Source organism: Zootoca vivipara, chromosome 2, assembly GCF_963506605.1.
Source record: "Zootoca vivipara chromosome 2, rZooViv1.1, whole genome shotgun sequence".
NCBI lineage: Eukaryota > Metazoa > Chordata > Lepidosauria > Squamata > Lacertidae > Zootoca > Zootoca vivipara.
The window spans coordinates 64,889,061-64,915,575 of record NC_083277.1 but is presented as its reverse complement, the minus strand read 5'-3'; the positions used below and the strand labels follow the sequence as shown (position 1 = coordinate 64,915,575).

Genomic DNA, 26,515 nt, shown 5'->3' with positions numbered 1-26,515 from the left:
ATCCCGATAAGGGACAGCTGCTTATTCTTGCGCTGGATTGGATTAGATGATCCTCAGGGTTCCTTCCAACACATTGATTCTATGAGAACAAACTGGATTTGAATTTAGCTGTAACAACAGTAGAAGCAATTTTCTCTGTCTTGGGAGTCCAGCTGGTTCCATGAGATTGCCTTTCCCCATTTCCCTTTTTCATTCTGTGCTTTGTGACAATAAGAGAAATGTGATTTTAATCACCACAGCAAGGAGAGCTTTTACATGTTTATTTGCATAAATTCTCAAAGCGCACACATCATTATCAGGATCAAAATCCTACATATAGCACAGCAGATTTGCTAGCTAGGCACTGACTTTTCACAAATCCTTTGATAGATGGTATACTGGGGGGAGGATATGCAGAAGAGGTCTTGGCCAATCTGGTGCCCTCCAGATGTTTGGGACTACAACTTCCATCAGGCCCAGTTGGCATGGCCAAGCTGCCAGAGACTGAGGTTCAGGTTGACCAAGGCTGGCCTATTGGAATCCATTCATATAAGGGCTGTAATCTCCAAACAATATACTTCTGGACTGAAGAGCTTGGGTGTTCTGCAGAGCAAAAACTTGAGAACTACCGTAGATGGGGAAAGAATATCAAACGCAAAGACTGCAAGTGGAATTCAACATCACACAACCAGGGCATGCGGTGGTGACTTCTAGCAAGATCTCACGAAGAGTTCCACGAGATCTCAGAGATCACGCTGTAAGCCACTGCCACACGATAAGCAATGCAGGAACTCATTTCACTAGCTTCCACTAGTGCAGTGGTGTCCAAACTTTCAAAGGGGGCCAGATCTGATGAAGTGAAGGGCCGTGGGGGCCAACCAAAGTTGTTGAGCTTTTTTTTAGGATTTTGCACCAGGAAATAAACTGCCACAGGGGCCAGATTAAACTGACCGGCGGGCTGGATAAGGCCCCCAGAATGGACTTCGGACATGCCTGCACTAGTGGAACCAGTTAGTTGAATCCTGCTCTTAAGTGTCTTAAATCCAATCTGAAAGATACAAAAAAAAACCTTTCAGCAAGGTCTAGGCCGGGGATGCTGGCCATGCATTTCATTTCACTTGCAAATCACTTTTGACATTGAAGGGATATTCAGAATCAGATTAAGATATGTGGGAGAAGAGTAAAGATAAAGGGACCCCTGACCATTAGGTCCAGTCGTGACCGACTCTGGGGTTGCGCGCTCATCTCGCATTATTGGCCGAGGGAGCCGGCGTACAGCTTCCAGGTCATGTGGCCAGCATGACAAAGCTGCTTCTGGCAAACCAGAGCAGCACATGGAAACGCCGTTTACCTTCCCGCTGTAGCGGTTCCTATTTATCTACTTGCATTTTGACGTGCTTTCGAACTGCTAGGTTGGCAGGAGCTGGGACCAAGTAACGGGAGCTCACCCCGTCACAGGGATTCGAACCGCCGACCTTCTGATCAGCAAGCCCTAGGCTCAGTGGTTTAACCACAGCGCCACCTGGGTCCTCGTGGGAGAAGAGAGAGGTGCTTTCCCCCCCTTTTTTTTAAGTGGGAGAAGAGAGAGGTGCTTAAAAAAAAAGAGTAAAGCATACTTATAGAAGCACCTCTGTTTAAAAGCTTGGATGGCTAGAGGACTCTGCTTTTCTTTGTTTTCAGACAATTCCAGGAAGCTTAAAGGCCATCTTAGATTATCACTTTGGCTGTGACCTTCTTGTGCAAGATTTTTAGATTCCTGCCCTGATTTACAAATGCTTTCTCTGTGCTCTGTTGCTGGCCTGCTGAATGTGCGAACTCACGGCATGATAAAGCAGTGTGTGCGTGAGATGTTGGGAAATTCTGTTTGTGGGTATGCCCATACTAGCACACGTGCAGTAACGAGTGTTTGACGTGGCACTCCTGCACACACAAACTGCCCCACAGAAAGCTACTTCTAAGTAAGTGCGCAAGAATCATAGCTGTGGGGCGGAAATTAAGGTGGCAATTTGTCCCACAGTTTTTGACATCATGATAAAGCAGAAAAATATAAGGGAATAGTCAAATCAGTCAAGCTGTACTCTTAAAAAGTACCATAGTGATCTAGCTGTCAATTTCTCCCATATACACTTAAAACTGCTTTTTCCTGATGGTTTTGTTTTCTGAAGCATTTTTCTTCCAGGAGGGTTTAACATCCCAGCTCTAAAATCATGTTTACTTAGAAACCTCAGGGAGTGCGATGGAGCTTACTTCCCAGTAATGCATGTTTACTTGGAAGTGCGTCATACCAATTTCCATACTCCTAATTAGCTTTGTGTAGGTTGAAGCTTTAGAGCATAACATTAATTTTATTTTTACGCTGCCTCTGCTCACGACAGAATCCACAAAGACATAGGACACTGCAGAGAGTGACTTATGAGCTTCGTCCCACGTATGCTTATAGCAATTTGCATTTTTGGACCATGTAACTGATTTTGTTATCAGTTTTCCTTCCCCCAAGGGCTGCACAAGCTTGATTAGCAGTAAACACCATGGAAATGTCTGTGCTTTTTCATTTCAGCTATTGATTGAACCAAAAGCATGAATGAGCACTGATTCTAGTTAGAACATTTTTGGTAAGCGCATTTCAATAATGACGATATAGTAAATTGCACATTTAATGAGATGTCTCTTTTAAGCTCCTGAAACGCACAATACAGTTAGCTTGCAATGTGCTATGCTCTTAGGAGTTTGACGATAACAGAAATCTATATACCGGTATGTTACTTGGGTCGCTGTAGATGACACATGGCAAAAATATACAAATCATGTATGATTCACTGCACATTTAAACAGGAATGAATTGTCATGAGTAGCCTCATTAGAAACTGGGCCATGGAATTACAGGGCTTACTGAAATCAAGATGTTTGCCAGTAGCTAAGCTGGAAAGAGAATCACCCTACATGATATTTGTAAGTATGTGAATGTGTATAGGCACACACAAGTGGGTACTAATTTCAAATGCTCCCTCTAGTTGAACAAAAAACCACCCCACCCTATCACATCAGGGAGAAAAGTTTAATTGCCAGCTATTTCCTTGCTGTGCTGGGTTTCTATTTGCAGAGAGATTAAAAACATAAGGGAGCCTTAAAAATATTTTGCCGCATCTGAAGTCTGAAGTGATTTAGTGCCCATTGTACCATAAGTATAAAGAGGGCAGCTAACACAGCAATCCTATAATGTAAGTGCTATTGAGTTCTTCCACTGGGTTTACTCCTAGTTACAGTAAGTGACTCCAGGATTGCAGACTATACCACTGAATATATTGGCAGCTTTGTTCTTGGACTGAAGTGAGGCTTTTTCTCTGGCTGACAGCATGATTTTGCACTAATACTGGAGACGAGATTCCCACTCATCCCATTCAGAACAGAGGCTTCCTTATCAATCAAGGCTGACATGACATGAATGTTCATATCACCTCTTTCAACACAAGGAGGGATGGGTTTGTAAATGTTGATACCCCTCATATGTACAATGTTTAAAAATCAATGTTTCTTGGAACAGCACACCAAACAAATGGCCTCTTTGGGCCACGCTTTACAACAGCCAACTGCACAACATGGCAACTGCAGGGTTTCTCTTTGGTCCACTTCAAACATTACAAAGTTAGCAACAAATCAAAACCAGACACAGTTCTTGGCTTACGTACATTTCACATGCTAGTTCTGAGTCCACATTACATGTACATACTAGGAAGAGACAGAGAGAAATATGTATCCCAGTTAGATGTAACCAAAGGCCCACATCACATATGGCTTTGTGCTTCCAGTGAACAACTATTTGAAGAATGGTTTGTTTATTCCAGCCGTGTAATGACATACTTACCGCATACATAACTGGTATAGCAATGAGAGAGACACTGGTTCATTCTATGTTTATGAGTATCTCCTGGCTTGGTTATGTACATTGCACTTTAGTTTTCTCATTGTTTAGTAGGTTTATGAGTTTATACACTTATTCTAGTAAAATTGTCCTTTATATTCATAAGCCTGTTCTGGTAGTGTTGGTTTGTTGTTCCATATCCCATACTTGCCAATGTGATAGCATGAGAAGCAGCCCTTTGAACAGTAATAGCTGGATACCGGACATAATATAAAATTAATTGCTATTAATGTTGATGCAGAAAGTAGTAGTGCAACATGCTTGGGAGGCGGGGGGAGGGGTGGATGCCACAATGCCAGCTGGCTTGCAAATGCAAAATGGGTTTGATTCTTTAAAAAAAACCACCTAAATAACAACACTAGACAAGTAGCAAGAGAATTCCAGATAGGTACTGGCAGCCTGACTTCCCTGTTCAGCTGATGCCAGAGAAAATGAGCAGTAACCTCCAGGCAAGTTTTGCTTGGTCCCTCTAAAATAGAGCGAAACAGAGTCACCAGCCTTCTGTTTACGAATTTTATATCAATAGACATAAGCCGCATTAAAACATCACTTTACATGTACGTGTAAAAAAAGAGGAAAAGGTTCTGGGAGCCACTTATAGCTAGACACCAAAAGGGGTCAAGCACCAACTTGTTTCTCTCCCTTAGACCAAATGACAGGCCTCCTCCTCCTCCTCTCTAAGAGAAACAGGAACTTTGCACTTCTGCTTCTCCCGTGAAGAAAGTACTGTGTTACCTTACTCTTATTCTAGAGCAGGCATTCCCAAACTAGGCCCTCCAGATGTTTTGGGACTACAACTCCCATCACCCCTAGCTAACAGGACCAGTGGTCAGGGATGATGGGAATTGTAGTCCCAAAACATCTGGAGGGCCAAGTTTGGGGGTGCCTGTTCTAGAGTAACCAAAAGCCCCAAAAAAGTTGCTTCATTATTATGCTTGCAGAACAACAAAAGTATTTCTTTATACAACTTAGCAGGTGTAACTTGGCAGAGGTGAAAAAGAGCTGGCTACAGGGTTGTTGGACCATTGCTCAGGAAGCAGCTGGGACCCGACTTCCTCCAAGGAAGTGGCAGCTGAGGGGCGGGGCCTAAGCCCTATAAATCGTGTCGTCCCTCAAAGAGGGCACGTGTTGCGGTGAGACCTGGCAACCAAACCCTTGTGTTGTGGGTGGGTACGAATGGATAGCCACAACACCTTATTGGTAGGTCCCTTGATGCTGGGTTCAATCTGACCAATGGGACGCTAGCCAAAATGGATCAAGGGACCTATATATGCCTTTGCATGTGACCCTGAACTTTCTCTCTTGGTCCGTGCATCGGAACACCTGCCCACCTCTCCCTATATTTAGGGCTTGCGCGCCGTGTGTCCTGTATCGTCTGTTGTTGGGACAGGCTCTGGTTCAGGTGATAGGGATGGGGGAGCGCTCTCATGCCGTTAAAGGAATCCAGGGACTCAATGGTTTGGTCAACCCTGAGAGGGTTTGTGCCCGTGCCTGAGTCCAGGGGGACATCTGGGTGGTGGACATAGCATGTCCCTAGCTTCCCGTCATTCCAGGTGTTCACCCTAGGCTGACCTATGGTAGTGCCCTGGGTCAGCGCTACCTGCAACGGTGCAGGGAGCTAGTCGAACCAGAGCCTATGCAACCACTCACTTGCTGTAATCAATAAAGTTGTGGCCTAAATTCTGCCAAAAACCAAACCAAAATTTGAGTCTTATTTGAATTTATGTAAGGGGGAGGTTTAAAGGTCTAAACACGCAAAAAGGATGATGGGGGGGGGGAGAAATGACAAAGGCTAAGAGGAACAGGCAACAGGGAATGTTCAGTAGCTGACACTGCAACTTCTACGTATGAGTATATAATCTACCTGGGAACCTGATGCTCAAGGGAGACAACATTTTCACATGGCAGATTAATTAAGTTGTGACTCTTGAAGATACAATATGCTCTTGAAGATAAATGGCTCTAAGGTGGGGTTAGACAAATTCATGGAGGATAAAGGTTTGTCAGTGGCCATTAGTCATGATGGCTATATCAAGCCTCCATTTTGAGAGGCAGCATGTTGTTTGAATAGTGTGGCACCAACAGGGTGGAGCCTGTGTTATACTGAGCCAGGTGATTGGTCCATCCCATTCAGGGTTGTCTACACTTACTGGCACTCTCCAGGGTTTCAGGTAGGGGTCCTTCCAACTTTGCCTGGAGATGCTGGGGATTAACCTGGGACTTGTAAGGTTCAATGCATGTAAGGCAGATGCCCAGCTACTGAGCTATGGACTTTGTGCCTTGCTTGGAGGCTCCCCAGGTGCATCACTTTGGGAAACAGGATGCTGGACTAAACAGACCTTTTGGTCTGATCCAGCTGGCTGTTTCTTGTGTCCTTATGCCCTTATTAACTTAGGCCTTTGCTTCTAAGCCCTTCTGGACTAGTTTTCTATTTTGCATTGGTAGCGATGATACTAAAAATCCAGCAAGACTGAAGTTGCTCTTTGGGTGGGTAGATGAAGCCTATGTATTTCCACTCTATTTTCTTGATTTATTTTTTTTTAAAAAAGTTTGCACAGCTAATATTTCTGTGCAGGATCTGCACATGCAGAATTATAAAATTCTGTTATCAAGAAATGCTTCTACGGTACAGAACTGTATAGATGAACTCTGAGGACCCTTAAGAGAGGAACTTAATTAGGATAGGGAGGGACCATCTATTTTCACAGAGCCAAAGATACAATGTATAATCATTACAACTCAATATCTGAATAGCTAAAATAACCGAGTCTGCAATGCATTCTCCTTTCGGCGCTGCCATTTCTCCTCCACCCTTGATACTCTGAAGCTCTGAATGTTCTCCAGGTCATCTGGACAATGCACTTTGCAGCAGACAGTGGCTGCATATAAACACTCCGTATTTTCTTCGCATAAAGTAGCCATTCATGATTCTGCAATGGCAGGCAACAGGCAAGCTCTCACCTTTGCTTCTTTCCAAGCACTTTGGTATTCTGAAATCCAGTCACAGCTTGTGTTTCTTTTATGGAAGTATCCCCCACATCCCACTCGGTTGCTCACCTCTCCTTTCACATTTTGATTATAAATGGAAGGCTTTGGCTGCTGCTCTCTTTGAGCGAAGGCTGCTGCCTTCAGAGTCTGCTGCCCCCTTTGTGAATATCTCAAAATCTTGGTGTCTGGTGGAGTTTCTCTGGGTGGGCGCAGCCAGATCGATTTACCATTAACAATGAGAGGGTCAATCTCTTTCTGATATGGGGGACTTTCCAGAGTTGGCATCTTGCCTTGGTTTCTCTGACCTTTAAGCTCTGGGCAGCTGTTTTCTCTCTGCATTGGTCTTGGGGAAGGAAGTGTGGGGAAGCCGAGAGCATTGGGTTTCTCCATAGCTTTTTCTCGAGGTTCAGATACACTAATGCCTTGGAAATTATGTTGTGAATGGTCAGTGTTCTCACTTCCATTGGGACATCTCCACCGATGAGTCCTCTCAGCTTCCGTGTACAACTCTTCTAGCGGGTCGACTTTAGAGCTTGAGTAGGTTTTGATACAATCTAGAATGGAGCTATTTCTTTCAAATCTCCTCACATTAGGCAGAATGTCAGTTATTTTAAACCCGGAGACCATTTTTGGTGTCTCAGACAAGCTGAAGACTCTGTGACTATTATGCAGCATTCCCAGTTTCTCTGTGTCTTGGACTTTACGCTGACTCTCAGGTAGGACTGGGAAGGTAGGTCTTGCCAGCTGGCAGATAGACTGAAGGTAGTCTTCACCAGAAGAAGAATCTGGGCTCGTGCAAGCATTTCCAAAACCTTTTGTGTTGCTTGTTATGTCATCTAGAATATCCTCAAGGGCTTCACTTATGGTGGGAAGAGGCTTTGCTATGTTCAGTCTTATCCGGGGAGCCATTACTGTAAAGAATATGCAGGATATAATTAGCCAATGGGAACACACTACAAAGATGTTGCTGTCATGGCCACACTCTATAAGCAAGCACCATAGCTTAATAAATGGAAAGTTTCTGCTGAAGCAGAAGCTGTAGGTTCTGATACGTTTGTGAAAGTTGGGTTTGCCTTTGCTGTGTGTGTGTTGTAGCTGGCAACATGCATGTTAGGTGAAAGGATCTTCTATGAAATGATAGGTGTTTGTGGATGAGAGTGGGACAGGATAAATTTTATTGGTAGATGTTGAAGTTCTCTATGGGAGGAGTTCAGTATAGCTCTAAGGTTATCACTCTGTTGGTACAAGCACTTCTGCTTGCCTGATGGAACAATCTCTCCCCTCTCCTCAACCTCTGCACTGTTGTGAGGGTTCTCTTCAGCCCCACGAGGCAACTGAAAGGGAGCATGGAAAGAGGAGAGGGATGAAAGCCCTGTTGCATGGAAGTCTTTGTGGGCTTCTCCTAGTAGGGCTGGTTAGTTGTAGGCAGCCCTGATAGTTTAACCCAGAGTTTTCCAAACTTGGGTCTCTGGCTGTTTTTGGACTCCAACTCCCATCATCTCTAGCTACCAGAAGCAGTGGTCAGGGATGGTGGGAATTGTAGTCGCAACAACAGCAGGAGACCCAAGTTTGGAAATGCTGCTTAACCCTTGGACTGAACATAAATTTCCTGATATATAAGTGTTTATGCTTGTGGAGTGTTTCATATATATTATTTTTTTGAATAGACATACTTGATATTTTAAACAAGTTTTAATTTTATTTTTCACTGTTTTGTTACTTGTTTGGGTGCCACCCTCGGCTCCTATGGGTGTGAGGGAGAGTAGGATAGCAATTTGATAAAGAACCAGATAGGGCAAAGCGATTCCATGAGATGAGGAAAATTTGAGGTGGAGGAACTACTAAATTCAGAAGATTTGGACTGGGACAAGCTGGTGGTGTTTTTCTTTTTCCTCTTCCCCTTTCTGTGGTGTTTATTTGAGAATATGCTCTCCCCATGGGCTCCGCGGGGTGGGGATCCATACTCCAGTGGATCCAGATCTGCTTCTGCACAGTGAAGGATCAATGGCAGTGGTCCTTTCCACCCATAGAAAGGGAAACACACAAATCATATCCCTCGCACTGCACCTCCCACCACATTTTTAAAAGAGAGCAAGAGAACCATTATGGTTGAAAAACAGTATACAAATGTTGTTAACCAAATATTAGTAATAAACTAAATCACGTCACCCGTGAGTTGAAATCCCTCATTTTTAAGTGAGCGATCTCTATTCAGACCATGCTCCCTACCCTGTCCCACCTAACAGCCATACAGTGGTACCTCGGTTTACAAACACAATTGGTTTTGGAAGTCTGTACTTAACCTGAAGCGTACTTAACCTGAAGCGAACTTTCCCATTGAAAGTAATGGAAAGTGGATTAATCCGTTCCAGACGGTCCGTGGAGTACTTAAACTGAAGTGTACTTAACCTGAAGCGAACTTTCCCATTGAAAATAATGGAAAGTGGATTAATCCGTTCCAGACGGGTCCGTGGAGTATTCAACCTGAAGCGTACTTAACCCGAGGTATGAGTGTAATTGGTTCTGGAAGTCCGTACTTAACCTGAAGCGTACTTAACCTGAAGCGAACTTTCCCATTTAAAGTAGTGGAAGTGGATTAATCCGTTCCAGACAGGTCCGCGGAGTACTTAAACTGAAAATACTCAAACCGAGGTCTACTTAAACCTAGGTATGACTGTACTCAGACCTCGCTGAGTTACCTTTAGATCCATTTCCCTGGGTTAGTATTTTCTTTCTAAAGCAGTTTGTACCTCTGCCAAACTTTGGGTTTCCCCAAGCCTCCAATTATTGTTGTTATTATTTATTAGATTTATATGCCACCCTTCACCTGAAGATCACAGGGTGGTTTACAACATAAAACACATTAACACTGCCATCATCAATACTCCCAACACATTTAAAATACTACAGATTGTTTAATCAGCCCAAGGCCTGGTTGAAGAGGTACCTAGCAATAAGAATGAAGCCTCCTTGGAGGGAGCATTCCACAAATGGGGAGCCACCACAGAAAAGGCCCTTTCTTGTGTTGTCACCCTCTGGACACCTTGTGGAGGAGGCACACAGAGAGGATCTCAAGAGGATGATCGCAGGGTCTGGGTCCATTCATATGGGGAGAGTTGGTCCTTGATGCATTGTGGTCCTGAGCCATTTAAGGTTTTACAGGTCAAAGCAGGCACTTTAAATTGGAGCCAGAAACTATTCGGTAGCAAGTGCAGTCGGGTTAGGTTTGGTGTTGTATGCTCAAACCATCCTGCCCATAGCTGCCAAGTCTCCCGTATTCCCCGGGAAACCCGCGTTTTCCCAGCTGTTCCCAGCTGAAAAAACGGATTTTTTTTGTTTCCCCCCGGTTTATTCTGGCACAGAGGCCATTTTGGAAGTGGGCGGAGCATGCTCAGAAGCGACTTTTGATGCTGCTCTGCCCAGTTCCAAAATGGCTGCAGTGCGACTTCTGGCGTGGCGGCCATTTTGGGACTGCGCAGAGCAGCATCAAAAGTCGCTTCTGAGCATGCTCCGCCCAGTTCCAAAATGGCGGCAGCACTACTTCCGGTCTGATCCCTTATTTCTCCGACAGGAACTTGGCAGGTATGATCCTGCCTCGGTGAGCAACATGGCTGCTGACTTCTGCACCAGCTGAAGTTTCCAAACTGTCTTCAGAAGCAGCCCCACATATAACACAGTGCAGTAATCTAACCTAGAGATTACCAGAGCATAGACCACATTGCCATTTTGGCTATATAGTTGAGTTCGCTGAATGATGGGTAAGGAAAAAATTTGGGAGGAGGAGCTGGGGATAAATTCAGGAGCAAGGAACCACAAAATATTGGCTATGGCTACAAAGCAAATCTTAGCCAGCGTAATTGCAAAGAACCCTCAGCGGTCTTATCAAACTAAAATCCCCAAGGTTCTTCCAGGGAATACAAGGCAAATTCAAACCAGTTTAAATGCCTGGGGCAGTTCTACCTCAAAAGGATAATTCCTTTCTCCTTGATATGGGAAAGATACAGTATATGTCTCATAGCAGCTGCCCCGACTTCTGTAACACTTTACTCAACAGCTCTCTAGACCTACAACTGCACAATGAATAGCTCTTTCCACGTTTTCCTGTTTACTCACAGGGCCCAGGGGGCATTGAATTCAGGTCACACCCACACCATACATTTAAATCGCATAGCTTCCCCCAAAGAATCCTGGGAACTGCAGCTTTTTAAGAGGAATTGTAGTTCTGTGAGAAATTGCAGTTCTGTGAGTGGTGAACTACAGTTCCCAGGGTTCTTTGGGGGAAGTCATGTGAGAGCTTCATTGCTCTGATCAAACTGCTATGTCTAGTTGCTTAAAATGAAAGCTTACTTTCTTTTAAGCTTTCCAGACGCTTTGACTTTGGTAGTCCTTAGAGGACTGCCCCAGGCAGTGGACTCTTGCCATTTAAATCTCTAGTTGAATGAAGAGAAAATGGAGGCCTGTCTCTTTCTGCTCATTCTCCCCTTGGCCCTTTCCTCAGGCCCTCTCCCTCACCTGCTGGTCAGGTTTCCTGATGCGCTACGCCAACCTTTGCCTACCTGGTGCCTACCATGTAGTCCCAAAGAGATGGAGGGCTCCAGGTTGAAGAAAGAGGGAGGTGGCCAGATGACAGGAAGATGGTGGGAACCAGCCCCAAGGAGTCGATGAAGAAATGCAAAATGTAACAGTGGCAACTTGATAAGAAAAAAAGGCAATAGAATTCAGTATTTACTGGCTGGGGCAGGGAAAGCTCACTTTAAAAGTGATTGTAGCATCTTAATCTCTCTCTCTCTGCGTTCCTCTTCCCTTTATTAACTCCCACAGTTGTGCAGTGCTTTTATTAGGACTATCCAAAATGTCACAAATTACTAAGCTGTTGATTTCTTTTGAAGTCTTCGTCAGGCAAGATACTGCACCGAGTGGGTGTTGGGGAAATGAGGCGGGAACAGGGGAGAAAGTCCTAGAATTAGGCTTGATGTTGTAGCCCCACGATGCATCAAAACCCGATGTAACTGACCTTTTCACCTCAGGTCCTTAGCACAGCAAGTAGTACAGTGGTACCTCGGTTTATGAACACAATTGGTTCCGGAAGTCTGTTCATAAACTGAAGCGTTCATAAACTGAAGCGAACTTTTCCATTGAAAGTAATGGAAAGTGGATTAATCCGTTCCAGACGGTCCGCAGAGTACTTAAACTGAAGCGTTCATAAACTGAAGCGAACTTTCCCATTGAAAGTAATGGAAAGTGGATTAATCCGTTCCAGACGGGTCCGCGGAGTACTTAAACTGAAGCGTTCATAAACTGAAGCATGGGTGTAATTGGTTCCGGAAGTCTGTTCATAAACTGAAGCGTTCATAAACTGAAGCGAACTTTCCCATTGAAAGTAATGGAAAATGAATTAATCCGTTCCAGATGGGTCCACGGTGTTCATAAACCGAAAATTCATAAACCGAGGTGTTCATAAACCGAGGTTCCACTGTACACTTGCTTACATCAGTAGGATTGGCAAACACACCAAATAACGATCTCCCTGGCATTACTGCTCCCGCGGTCATTACGAACAGAGGTCCACAATGCGGCTCCCTTCCTCCACCGCTATTCCAGGCCCCCTCTGGTTTTTCCTGCTTCCTTGGTCACAAAAATGGCAAGCACTAAGCTGGCAACAGTGGCCTAATCCATACTTGTATAATTATTCCCCCCAGCCTTGCCTCCTTTGAGCTCTAAATTCTCACCACAACATTTATTATGACCGACCACATTTTCTGTTAGGACGCTCTTGCTCCTTTCTTACCTGATTGCTGTTTGTGGCAGCTACGGCTGGACTCTTTCGAAATCTCCAGGCTCAGCGTCTCTCTTCTGCGCTGTCTGTTCTCCTTGATTTCCAGCACTGAGTGTGTTGCTGTCTAAACCAAGGCTGCACATCAGGGTAGCAGCTTCCAGTCAGCTGATTCAGCTGCTTTTTGGCTGCCGCTGCTAAATATAGACTGGTAGATGCCACTCTGTTTCCCAAGCATTCTAATATGATAAGTGCCTTGTCTTACTGGAAGGGTAGAAAGCAGGGAATCGGGGCGGGGTGGGGACGGGGAGCACAACAGTTCAGAGATGATCTCCATAGCAAATAGAAGAGCACCAACTTGTGCTTTATTTTCTGAATTATTCAATAGGCCCAGGGCACTGGAAAAGGAGTATCTATATGTGTTGTGCATTTGCATCCGTAGGAAGCAGTTAGCAGAGCGAACCAAATTCCAAGCTGCTGGCTCTTCTTTTGGTGTGGGAAGTGGAATTTATATATATATATTTTAAAAATGCATGTGGAGGCTATGGTTAACAGGAATTCTCTTTCTGCTTTCAAATAATCTGGGGTGACCAAATTCATCTCTGTATTCCAAAGCAGGGATATGAAACCTGTGCCCACCCCCACCCCCAGATGTTGGCTAGCTAACTCCTAGCCAGCTAACTCCTAGCCAGCAGGTAGATAGCCGTGGCAGGTAGGTCTTAGCCAGCAGGGCCAATCATAGAATTGTAGAGTTGGAAGGACAACGCAGGAATCTTTGGCCCAACATGGGGATTGAACCCATGACCCTGAGATTAAGAGTCTCGTGCCCTACTGACTGAGCTATCCCAGCTCCAATGACCAGGAATTGCAGTCTAGCAATATATGGAGGGTCAGGTTCCCCACAGAAAATAGAAAACAGTGTCTGTCTGCCTGCCTCTCTCTGTCTCTGTCTCTGTCTCTGTCTCTGTCTCTCTCTCTCTCTCTCTCTCTCTCTCTCTCTCTCACACACACACACACACACACACACAGAGAGAGAGAGAGAGAGAGAGAGAGAGAGAGAATGCCCCCCCCCATTTAGAGATGCTGTCTGTTTAGACAAAAAAATTCCCTTCGTGCTTTTCAGATAATACATTGCAATGTACATAATTTCAGTCAGAATTAATTCCAGAATGCCGGACAAGATGGGCCTTGGTTCAGTCGGGCCCTTCTTAAGCTGCTATGAACTGTACTCTAATATATGACTGAACATCTTTTCACATGGACCTTCCATAATATAGAGGAGGTTTCAGCTTGTGCCTTTTTGAACTTGTTTTGGCTGTGGTGTTTTACTGCATTTTCAAGATTTCCAAACTAAATTAAAAACATTTAAAGAGATCCTTTTTTCCAAAAAATTAAAAACATTTAAAGAGGTCCTTTTTCACATCTAAGAGGAACAATGCATTTCCTCTAATATTCTTAAAAGGACAAATTTACAGAGGTTTTGTTAATATGCAAATTTGTGTACATTTATTTTATAAGAAGACAGGATGATTTGACAGCTCTAGTTATAGGTTGTATTGATCCACATACAGAAGTATGTTAATAATGCATTACATCAAGCAGAATGAAGCATTTTCTCTATATGGCTCCGCTGCTTTTAATTATTGATGACCTAAAAGCATTTTTAAATGTCTTTAGTGTCACATGCATATTTCAAAAGGCACTCATTCTGTGCCCAAAGCATTCCTTTAATATAGCATAAAAGAGCCTTTTATTTACCTCTTAAGCCACTGTCTTTCTTCTGGTGTTTCTTCAGTTGGTTGTCAAAATCAGAGATGGAACCTTTGAAGAATCCCTTGTTTTTATAGTGCCTTAAGCTGAAGAATGTTTCAGTATTTATACCTTTAAAGGAATGTCATAAATCAGTAGGGGCGTGGAGGGAAGAGGGTGGCAGGGCAGTGCTGGCTCAGACAAACAGATAACTAGTTAACAGACTGAAACCATGGGGCTGCCCTTTAACTTGTAGCTTTCTGGGTATTTGCTCCTCTGAGCCCAGCAGTGCAGGAGAAAAACACAGTCTTGAAAGTGCCCAACATATCCTATGGACTAGAGAAAACTTGTGCGTTGCTGAAAAGCACTTAAGATATCGCACTGATATTTCTTTTACTCCTTTCTTTCTGACATCTCTAGCCTTTCCCACCTTGCTAATAAAGCAGGATAATGAGTATAACCATGGGGGTAGGAATCCCTTCCAACTTTACGATTCTATAATTCTGTGAAATAATCATAATCATAATAATTTATTATTTATACCCCGCCCATCTGGCTGGGTTTCCCCAGCCACTCTGGGTGGCTTCCAACAGAAAAATAAAACACAGTAATCTATTAAACATTAAAAGCCTCCCTGAACAGGGCTGCCTTCAGATGTCTTCTAAAAGTCTGGTAGTTGTTTTCCTTTTTGACATCTGATGGGAGGGCATTCCACAGGGCAGGCGCCACCACCGAGAAGGCCCTCTGCCTAGTTCCCTGCAACTTGGCTTCTCGCAACGAGGGAACCGCCAGAAGGCCCTCGGTGCTGGACCTCAGTGTCCGGGCAGAGCGATGGAGGTGGAGACGCTCCTTCAGGTATACTGGGCCGAAGCCGTTTAGGCAATGAACAAATAGCAATGAACAATAACAAAAGGACAAGTTGATCCAAAATGGTTGACAGCAATGTTAAAAACAGCAGCAGCAGCAGCAAAACAATTAAGAACAACAATATCCAAGTGGGCAAGATATTTTTGTGGGCCTTTAGTACTCTACCTTTCTATACCAGTGGTTGGAGCATGCTGGAGCCAGGAAAAATCACTGTGTACATAACCTTGAGGTGCAAGAGCATTTTGGAGCTCAAGGGTGGAATCTAACGGAGGAAGGCGTAGATTAGGAGAGATTAACCTCTGCCCTCCAGATGTTATTGAACTTCTCATGCCACCCTCCCTGAGCCAACCCTGCTTTGCACCCCATGCCCCACCACCACCCCACCCACACCATCCTGGGCCACCTGGCTGTCTTGGGTTGAAGTCCAATAACCCCCTGCACCAGTTTGAAAACAGTTTCTCCCCAGCCAAGCATTTCCCAAACCTGACCTGGATTCTTATCAGGCGTGGTTGAAATAGTTTGTTGGGTGCAACATTCCAGATATTCAGCCAGAAGCTCCAAAATTTGAGGCTTGAAAGCTACAGCCCTGTCAGCCAGCAGGGGCATTTCAACTTCTATGGTGTTTTGAGGTTAAAGTACTTATTGTGGGATACAGCGTTTCTATTTCATTTCACCTAGACTTGCTGCTTTCGATGGGAATTTACTTCTTCCTGTTGCTTTTTTACAATTGCATTAACCGTCTCACTTGTTTTTAATTGCATGGTTAGGCAGTATTGTGGTAACCTGCTTTTGGACTTCATGGTGGAGGTAATGCAATAAATCTTTTAGATGGATGGATGCATGTGCACAACGGTGTCCCAAAGAGGAGGCAGATGTTCTAAGGTGAACTATATATAAGCTTGAGAGGCCACACTGGTCTGACTGCCCCCCCCCAAAAGTTGCTCCAGATTACATGATCCTGCCAGAGCATTTAATGGAAATGTTGCTAAGACACTGATAGCTTCACATCCCACACAAATGCAGGTTGGGGCATGCTGAACTATCGCCCAACTCAAAAAATGTTGGGAGTTAATGTGTGTGCTGCTTCTCTGGTCTGTTATTCCAAGCTTGGCTGAAAGCTCAGAATGCGCAATTTCTTCAAGTGGCATTCTTTAATCTGAGGGTGGGAGGTCGAGAAACCCTGTGTGGTTGTTACTAAGACATTTTCAGAGACATTTTAACTGGGTGTTCCTTGTCCACTCGCCATGAGGCCATTGCTCTGAGGTTGTATTGCAGGAAGCAGATAGGAGGGGAAAGGATCCAGAGCCCTCCAAAACCAAGAGCTGTTGAATACACCTACACAGGTCACACCAATCCCTCTTGCTAAGGGAAGAGGCAGAGAAGTCAAGCCGGAAGCATGAGATGGGCATAGGGCAGAGTGAAAGCGAGAAGCCCTTCTCTAACTCTCATGCTTGCTCCACCCAAAGAAGCAGCAGCAGCTAAGGTAGACAACCATGAAGGGGCAAGGAAGGATGGGTCCATGTGACATGAGCTTCCAGTGCCTATACTAGCTCGGTCCTTAAATCAAAACACCATGCTTGCTGTTCTGCCACCTAGGGGCACCTAGCTAAATTAATTGAATTGCGCTTGGAAACAGAACCAGAGGGAGGAAGCCAAACTGCTAGTGGCAGCAGCCTCTTTAAGGAGTAGCAACACACCCTATGCTTGGCAAATGGGATACGCCTCTTCTGGTAGGCAGTTCCAACAGGCCGCAGTATGGTGGGCACCCCACACAATACATAAGAAAATAAGAATACAGTTGTACCTTGGAAGTTGAATGGAATCCTTTCCAGAAGTCCATTTGACTTCCATAATGTTCAGAAACCAAAGCGTGGCTTCTGATTGGCTGCAGGAAGCTCCTGCAGCCAATCGGAAGCTGCGGAAACCCTGTTGGACGTTTGGCTTCCAAAAGAACGTTCGAAAACCGGAACACTCACTTCCGGGTTTCGATCATTCGGGAGCCGATTTGTTTGGGAGCCAAGACGTTCAAGATCCAAGTTATGACTGTAGTGTGTTGTATCAGGCCAGTGGTCCATCTGGTCCAGCATCCTGTTCTGATAGTGCCCAACGAGATGCCTGTGGGGAAATGGCAAGCAGGACCCAAGTACGAGAGCACTCTCGCCTCCTGTGGTTTCCATTAACTGGCGTCAAAAGCATTGCTGCCCCCAGTGTATGGTTAATCTGTCCTAAATCTTCCAATATTCAGCTTCGTTGGATGTCCATGAGTACTAGTGTCATGAGAGAGGGAGAAAAAAACTTTTCTCTATCCACTTTCTCCATGCCGTGCATAATTTTATAGACTTCTATCATGCCCCCTCTAACTCACCTTTTCTCCAAACCAAAAAAAAAACCCAAACGTTGCAACCTTCCGTCATCAGGGAGTCCCGCCATGCCCTTGATTGTTTTGACTGCCCTTTTCTGAATTTTTTTGCCATTCAACAATATCCTTTTTGAGGTAAGGCGACCAGAACTGTACACAATATTCCAAATGCAGCCTCGCCATAGATTTGTTCAACGCATTGTAATAATTAGCAGTTTCATTCTCAATTCTGTTCCAAAGGCTCCCTAGAATCTGCCTTTTTCATGGCTGCCACACATTGGGTCGACATCTTCACTTAATCTACTGAAGGCAGCTGTCGTTCCAGGATGCTAGCACAGCATTTCCATCTGCTCCTTGAATCTCCCAGGTATGTCCTGAACAGGAGAATGGAATGGACCATGGTAAAATTTCCGATTCAGGGAGATACAGGTACTGTATCCAAAGGAGGCTATCACTTAACTAATTAGCAAAGACTTAACTTTCACCTAGTGGTGGGAGGAGAGGAGCGATGAAAATTTAAAACTTGGCCTGTTCCTTCTGTTTATCTAAAAATCTTTGTGGACAGCAATCCTGTACCCACTTAGCTAGGAGTAAGCCACATTGAATGGCTTTCTGAGTCATCAGATCACATTGCTAATGCAATTTTTGTTGTGCATACATAAGTTTAAACAAACCAAGCAGTTGCTGAGATATATATATTTTAAACATATATTTAAAAACCAAACAACTGATGAGATCATGGACAGCCTTCACATTTACACCACATATTAAAAGGAGACAGAGCTGGTGGATAGCATTTGCCTTATCTAATTATATTTACATAGCCAATTAGCCAGTTGTGCTTTATGAGTGATAGATACTCTGGTATGTACCAAAGACAATTGCTGGGAAGCGTTAATGAGCGGGTGGGTATTATGTAGCTAGACAGGGCTGGTTTTGCCAGCCATCATCCAGGACTCATTCAGAGCTCTCTGCTAATTACTGAAGTAGCACACCTGTAAAGTCACCAGGGGCCCAGATAGATAACCTGGAGGAAAATAACAGAAAGGTCATTCTTTTTAAAGAAGCACAATGGAAAATGTTGTTTCAAGAGCTCATGTTTAGCTGGAACTGTGAGGTCTCTTGTTAGTGGGGGGGGGAATTAATGAGAGATTGAGGCAACAGGGGTAATCTTGCAGGTTGACTTTGAATTTCCATGTGTTGATTATTTAAATCATGCGTCTTTTAGTAAACATGAGTCAAAAATAGGAGCGAGCTCCCTTGCAGTATTGCTTTGCCATTTCAGAAACTACAACTTTTATTTTTGCAGACCTTTCCATAAAAATGTCCAAGGCATGCACACACATATGATCTAAATGTTTCTGTTTCCTCCTTTTTCTTGAGTTTAGTGTTCTTCCCTTGTGGTCCCACTAGTCTCACCCTCCAAATCTGAACAAAATAAATTCCTTCCAGTAGCACCTTAGAGACCAACTAAGTTTGTCATTGGTATGAGCTTTCATGTGCATGCATGAAGAAGTGTGCATGAACACGGAAGCTCATACCAATGGCAAACCTAGTTGGTCTCTAAGATGCTACTGGAAGGATTTTTGTTTGTTTGTTTCGACTACGGCAGACCAACACGGCTACCTACCTGTAACCTCCAAATCTGGTGCATGATACAGGAGGCAAGCTCTTATTCCTATCAATAGAAACTTCTCTCCTGGGGCCAATACCAGGTTGGTGTAGGTGTGGCAGGACTAAAGTGCACAGGAGAGGGTTAAACCCACCATCCTTGTGTGCTGCAGTCCAGATCTAACACCCTCACCCCGTACAGCTCTTGCTGTTAAAGAAAAAAGCAGACAGAGACCCCTTAGTGTGGCTGTAGCACAAAGGGGCAAGCTGCTCCTACTGCTTTTCTCTCTCTCAGCTATCTGTGCCAGCCTTTATAAATGTGTTGGAGTGAGTGGGACTCAAGCTAAGAGTCAGTAGCTCCTCTTTAGTTTTTTTTTAAAAGGGGGTTAAGCCAATATTATCTCCTTGTGCTCAAGAAACCCAGCCCCCTTCAAAAGCCACAGGAGTCTAATAATAAAGCAATTCTTTTCCATCTATTCCCTCATTTGCTTTCATGTGCCGACATCTAGTGGCTGATGGCCTACAATGTGTCCATTATCTGAAGCTCTTTCTTATGCTGCAGAACTGATGCCCACGGTGGCGTTGTTTTTACAGATCAACGTCTGCGTGTTTTGGTTTCCCCCCCAGTGATTTTGGTATGTCCAGTTTATAGTTCTCTGTGTGGAAAAGTCTAGAAGGATAACCTGGTGAACTGCAAGCCTTCATTTGAACCAAGCTGGGTAGAGAGACGTGTTCTTTGCCTACAGGGCTTAGAGTTTGAGACTGTAGCTATGTGCCTATCTAGGCTGTTTAAGTTGCCTCCCTGGCTGCCGGCAGGTTTGTAGCCTGATCCATACATTAGGGGGTGTTATTGGGTTGTTGTTTATATTTTGATTGTATTTTTTGTGGTTTTATATTTTGATTTCGTCTTGTGAACCGGCCTGAGACCTCTGGGTATAGGGTGGTATATAAATTCAATAAATAATAATAATCAGTGCTTTTTTTCTGGGGGTACACAGGGGTACGCATACCCCTAAACATTTTGTGAATCTAAGTTTGGCCTCATTGAGGGACAGTATTTCAATATGAGTAGGAAAATGGGAGTGCCCCTAAACATTTTTTTAAAAGAAAAAAAAGCACTGATAATAATAATAATCTGAATGCCCCAGGAGCCTGCTCTGTGTGGCTACTGCTCCTCTCACTCACACTTGTCTGCAGTCACGCGGCTTGGCAACTGGTATTTAATGACTTGTCTGATTTGTAATCAATATTATTTAGTGGCTTTGTGTTGCTGAATAACTTTGTCGTTGTGGAATGAGCCGGTTACATTCAGGTTTCATTCACGTTCACCCCCTTTTCCTTTTTATTGATTGACCCTCATAGGAACATAGGGAGCTGCTTGTCAGCCCAACAGTCCGTCTTGTGCAATATTGTCTGCACTGAGTAGCTGCGACTCTCCAGGACTGGATTTCAGACAAAGTACAACCTTGAGGTGCCAGGAATTGAACCTGGAACTGTCAGCATGCAAAGCAGATGCTATCCCACTGAGCCACGGCCCATAGTTCCTTTATATTATAAATTTAAGGGCGGGGCCTATGTTATGTTTAATTTTCATTCAACAGCTAGCGGTTACAGACACTATATATGAATAAATATATTAATGTATATGATATGGGCTGATTATCTGCTGGTGTGTAGTGGTGTGCTGGTGTGTACCAGTGTGGTGTAGTGGTTAAGAGCCATAGACTTGTAATCTGGGGAACTGGGTTCACGTCTCCGCTCCTCCACATGCGCTGCTGGGTGACCTTGGGCTAGTCACACTTCTCTGAAGTCTCTCAGCCCCACCCACCTCTCAGAGTGTTTGTTGTGGGGGAGGAAGGGAAAGGAAAATGTTAGCCACTTTGAGACTCCTTCGGGTAGTGACAAAGTGGGATATCAAATCCAAACTCTTTTCCAGCAGATGCCCAAGGCATTTGGGGCAAGACCTTTAATCTCACAGGTTGGGGGAAAAAAACCTGTGGAAGGGTCCTCACAGGGTGCAAGGCAGTGCTGCTTCTCCACTCCATTTTCTGTGCATGTACACAGGCAATGCAGTGGGCTATCTGAGGGCATGCCCTCTTCCTCCACTTGGTCAAGTTACAGAACAGGACAGCTGGGCAGAGATAGGAACAGTCTGTGTTGTGCTTCCGGCATGCATGATAAGGCTATCAGCATCTGTTAGTCACGCTACCTCCAGGATCAGAGATGCTTCTGAATATCAATCGCTGAAAAACAAACAGCATCAGAGGGTGATTGCCCTCATATCCTGATTCTGGGCTTCTCTTAGGCATCTGGCTGATTCTGAAGCAGGACATCCAAAATAGAATAATATCAGATATTTTATTTTATTCATTTATTTGCTCTGTGACTGTACCCAAAACTGGCTTAATAGTATGGCTGGTCTCCATATCTGTGTGACGTAGGTAGGAGCAGCAGTTTATAACAGGATATTCCCAATGTTTTGGATTGGCCACTGCCAAGACAATGTATACTTGGCATACAGGCAATGGGAATGTACATGCTGTTACCTGTACCCCCACAGAATGGGAGCTGTTGTGATGTTATTTCAGCAGTGCCACATGCCAACTATATCATGTGCCAAGCAGCCTCGGGTCCTTAGCTTGGGCAACCTTCTTTAATGGGCTTAGTCCAGAGTCCCTTTGCATAACTAGATAGGACCCATCTCTTACTGTCAGATTACTTTTACTGTCAGCTTAAAAATGAATAAGAAGAAGTTTTGACTTGTTGCCATCAGGTACCTACTCTGCCCTTCAAAGGATCTGGTGCGGAACTCAAGGAACAAGCTTAGTACAGCAAAACAGCTTTATACTTTAAAAACGGGGTTTCTAGCTTTCCCTAGCTCAGCAGTTTTTGTGAAACAGTAGTGGTGAAGCTGTAGGTTTAATTTATGGAGCCAAGGCGGTCAGAAGGAACAAAGTTTGCTTATTGTTTGCCAATATGCCCTCCATGAAACACTCACAATTTGCGGTGACTGCAGGATACAATATGACAATACGAAGAAAAGGCAGGATGTGTCCTCTTTGGCGCTAATGTTTTATGTTAATGCCTCCTTTGTTTCTGCTGTCAAAAATAGAACCTATTTTTCTTTCATAATGTTCCTACTGCCAGAAGGTAGGACAACAGAATGCAAAAAATGCATTCTGCAGGAAACTTAACTTCTGGTTGTAGCTAGGAATTGCCTGCAAGTACCTCAGCATTTTCCTGCCAACCTAGCAGTTTGAAAGCACGTCAAAGTGCAAGTACATAAATAGGTACCGCTACAGCGGGAAGGTAAACGGCGTTTCCATGCGCTACTCTGGTTCGCCAGAAGCAGCTTTGTCATGCTGGCCACATGACCTGGAAGCTGTTCTCCAGCTCCCTCAGTCAATAACGTGAGATGAGCGCTGCAACCCCAGAGTCGGTCACCACTGGACCTAATGATCAGGGGTCCCTTTACCTTTACCTCAGCATTTGCTTCCATGTGTTGCTGACGCATGCAAGTAGGGCACGCGGAGATGTTAGCTAACAACGTATAGAATTAAAAGCACTTTCATAAGGCAGTCCATCTATGTCAGATGGATATAATGCTAATTAAATGCCAAGGATGGCATAACTGCAAAAGTGTGGCATAACTGAAGGTTATGGTTATGGGCTTAAGCAAAATGAGGCCTAATGAGTCAGTTGGCTGTTACAAAAGGACAGCTATGATCATCTTTAGTTGATTAACCTTTTCAGCTAGTGCTAAGTCACAGTTAATCATGAGCTTCATGCAGGTTTGTCTGAGCGAGGGCCATTTGCATGTGCGAGACTCTTCAATGAACTGTCAGTCTCATAGGGAGGCAGCACATTTTATTTATGCCCCAGAGCCACAACTCTTTTCTGATGTGCCACACAGATGCATGCCACACCAGCTGGGTTTCTGCCAGGGTATAAAAATGGACTGTGGGCAACTATATTCTACACTGCCCAGTTTTTCCTTAGGATACTTTTTCTTGCTACTGGCCTGGAGACACTGCCTGCCTGCTTCTGTCTTTTCTCTGGTGTCTTCAAGCAGTGATTTCTACCCCTTTGAGAGCTTGTCCATAAGCAAAAGCATAAGTAGCAGTGTAAGCATCATCCCATGGGGTTGGCCAATTGGAGCACTCTCCTGAGGGCAAGAGCTTTGCATATGTATGGACTGAAGGCCAACTTGACACAAGACCAATTTCAGGTACCGGTAAGAACTTTGATAAGGGAAGTAGATTTACTGAAAGGGCAGAGGGTTGAAGAAGGCAGATCTTCTGTTTTTATTGTCACCAGAGGAGGTGTTCAAGGAAGATTGAACTAATGCCTCTGAGACAGGGAGAAAGAAAGGTTTTATTTCCAGGTGCACTGCACAGTGCTTATGTCAGGCAACCGGAGTGCTGTGGAAGTGAGAAAATGATATACGGTAGTTGAATCTCTTCCCGATCTAAGAGCATAGAGCTGTTGTTGTACTGAATTAGATGATAACTCTGGAAGTAATGGATATTTTCCCCCTCCCCCTAACTTTCAGATGAACACTGAAGAGGCAGTAAGTGGTTTAAGAGTCACAGTTTTGTTAACTATAACAAGTAGGACAGGCATCCTCAAACTGCGGCCCTCCAGATGTTTTGGCCTACAACTCCCATGATCCCTAGCTAACAGGACCAGTGGTCGGGGAAGATGGGAATTGTAGTCCAAAACATCTGGAGGGCCGAAGTTTGGGGATGCCTGAAGTAGGACCTAAAATGAGCAGAAGCACAAGGTCAAAGTGTGGACCCCCTCTCACTTGAGGAAATTGGGGCACGGTGGGGGCAGAGAGATCCTGCAGCCTCCTGCTGGACAATACCTAGGCTGTGGATAAAATATCCACTGAGACGTAACTTTCAGCCCTCCCCTGCCATAAAGTGGAGCCAAAGGGTCCCTGTCTGTTCTACCCAACCCCCACTGACCAGCAGTTGCTTGCCACCTTGGCCTCCTGTGGGAGGAAGGGTGGACTGGGTAGGAAAGTCATCCTCAGCTAGCACGGCCAATAGTCAGGGATGATGGGAGTTGTAGTCTACTGACTTCTGGGGGGACGAGACATATCTCACCCCTGATGTTCACCATATATCATTGGACTCTTGTGCTTTCATGGGAGATGGTTGTATATTTTATTTTGTTAGAGGACAGACAGGCTTTCAAGGTTTCAGAACTTATTGTCAAGCAGAGTGTTGAAGTGGAAGCTGCTTTGAAGTGTTGTGCCACTAGCATAGCATCTTTTCAAATAAACAGGGCCTCCACATATCTTATTGCAAAGCAATGCAGTTTTTTTAAAAAAGTTGTCAAGTCCTGCCCCAGATAATGTGCCAGTTATTTAAATGCTCTGCACCACCTGTCCTATTCCCCCACCAGTTCTCCTGCTCACCCTCATAACTTCTTGCCACAATGAAGTATCTGTCAGGGACTGGCTGGATGAAGAGGAGTGGTGGAAGGCACTAGCTGGGGAACCCCCTAGAGCAGTGTTTCTCAACCTTTTTTGGGCCAAGGCACACTTGTTCCATGAAAAAAATCACGAGGCACACCACCATTAAAAAAGTTAAAAATTTTAACTCTGTGCCGCCCTATATTGACTATATAATTATGACTGTAAGAAACACTTGCCAATTGCTGTGTCGGTTGCAATCTCCTGTAATAAGGCTTCACAAGCCGCTGATTTCTCTGCCAGCACAATCCTTTGCTCAGCAAGTTTCAGGTTGAGCTCATCCAGCCAGCTTCTTTAAGTTTGTCTAAAACCACCCTCCCGTGGTGGTGGCTGTTGAGAGCTGCGCTCGCCCCGCATCGTGACCCGGCCGGCTTCCTTTCCGGTGGGTTAGTGCTGTGTATTGGCGGCCGCCAGGCACGTGACAATGCAAATCGCCCTTCTCGTCGCCGCACGTCGCGGCACACCAGCCAGCGTCTCGTGGCACACTAGTGTGCCGCGGAACAGTGGTTGAGAAACGCTGCCCTAGAGAAGTCCCAGAGGAAGAAGTCTCAGAGCCAGGGGGTTGGACTAGATCAGGCATCCCCAAACTTGGGCCTCCAGATGTTTTGGGACTACAGCTTCCATCATCCCTAGCTAACAGGACCAGTGGTCAGGGATGATTGGAATTGTAGTCCCAAAACATCTGGAGGGCCAAGTTTGGGGGTGCCTGGACTAGATGACCCTTGTGTCCCTTCCGATTCTATGGTGGTGGGACACTGAAGACATGTCATAGAGGGTGCAGAGGGGAGGAATGGAGGCTGAAGAGACAACAGGCTTTAGTGTTGCGGTTTGAAAAAGGTTAAGCCCCCTGGCTACCGAACGGCACTAGGAGCACGGATTGATTAATCAAAGTTAAAAAGTCAAACTCCTTTGCAAAAGAACCCAGACATCTGGACTTTAATAAATTATAAAATTAAAGGTTCTGATTTGTATATACATTTTAATATACAATTCATGGCTATTCATTGCAGCTGACGATAAGGCATATGCATTGTATGTGAATGGCTGTGCCATACGAACATAGGTAATACTGTGCATTGTAGGTGAGTAAATATAGTAGAAGTAAATGTAAATGTACATAGTAAAAGTAAATCACAAAAACCCTTTGAGTACTGGGTGAAGCACCATTTGGAGATATTTCAAGCAAGGCATTCTAAGGGTCAGTTCACATGACATAGGGCACTTGTTGGAAAAGGCTTGAAAATCTGGCATGTGCTGGCAATTCCCTGTACCCACCGCCAGCAGGACCCATGCCTGGCAACAAGGAGCATTTTCCTTGCAATTCCAAATGCATGTTGAATCTTGCACTTGGATGTGGGTCCATTTGTACAGCTGGCCTCGGACAATGAGCCAGTAGGCACAGGATTGTCAAGGGCCTAACACATGTCAGATGCTCATGTTTAAAGGCCCCAATTTGGTCTCCGTGGGTGCACAGCTTTTGAATGGCAGTGTTAACTGAGGAGAGAAAATTCTGCATTCAGATGAATAACTTAGTTCTGAAAACTCTTGTACATTAAAACATAGGGCTTTGATATATGGGGATAGATTAAAACAGTTACAGTGTGGTGCTAAAGGCAATGCAGCCACAGCCAGATTTTAACAGGGGTAAAAAAATAAAATAATGGGGGGGGGCAGCAGTAATTTACATGAAACACGCTTACTGAGGCAGTTGAACTTAAGGGTTTCAATGAACTAGAAAAATATCCTTTGCAACACCTTGAGCTGCAGGAACCAGCCACTAAAGCCTTT

At 44.6% G+C, this 26,515-nt stretch overlaps 1 protein-coding gene across 1 annotated transcript; it reads right to left on the bottom strand.

The window, feature by feature from the left end:
• Nucleotides 1–1,378: 1,378 nt before the first annotated feature.
• Nucleotides 1,379–12,883, bottom strand: LOC118080399 (uncharacterized). The gene is made up of 2 exons (XM_035105611.2): nucleotides 12,675–12,883; nucleotides 1,379–7,797 (listed from the first exon to the last, which is right to left on the bottom strand). The coding sequence occupies exon 2, from the start codon at nucleotides 7,793–7,795 to the stop codon at nucleotides 6,821–6,823; it is 975 nt and encodes a 324-aa protein (XP_034961502.2). The 5' UTR covers nucleotides 7,796–7,797; nucleotides 12,675–12,883; the 3' UTR covers nucleotides 1,379–6,820.
• Between the last annotated feature and the right edge of the window lie 13,632 nt (nucleotides 12,884–26,515).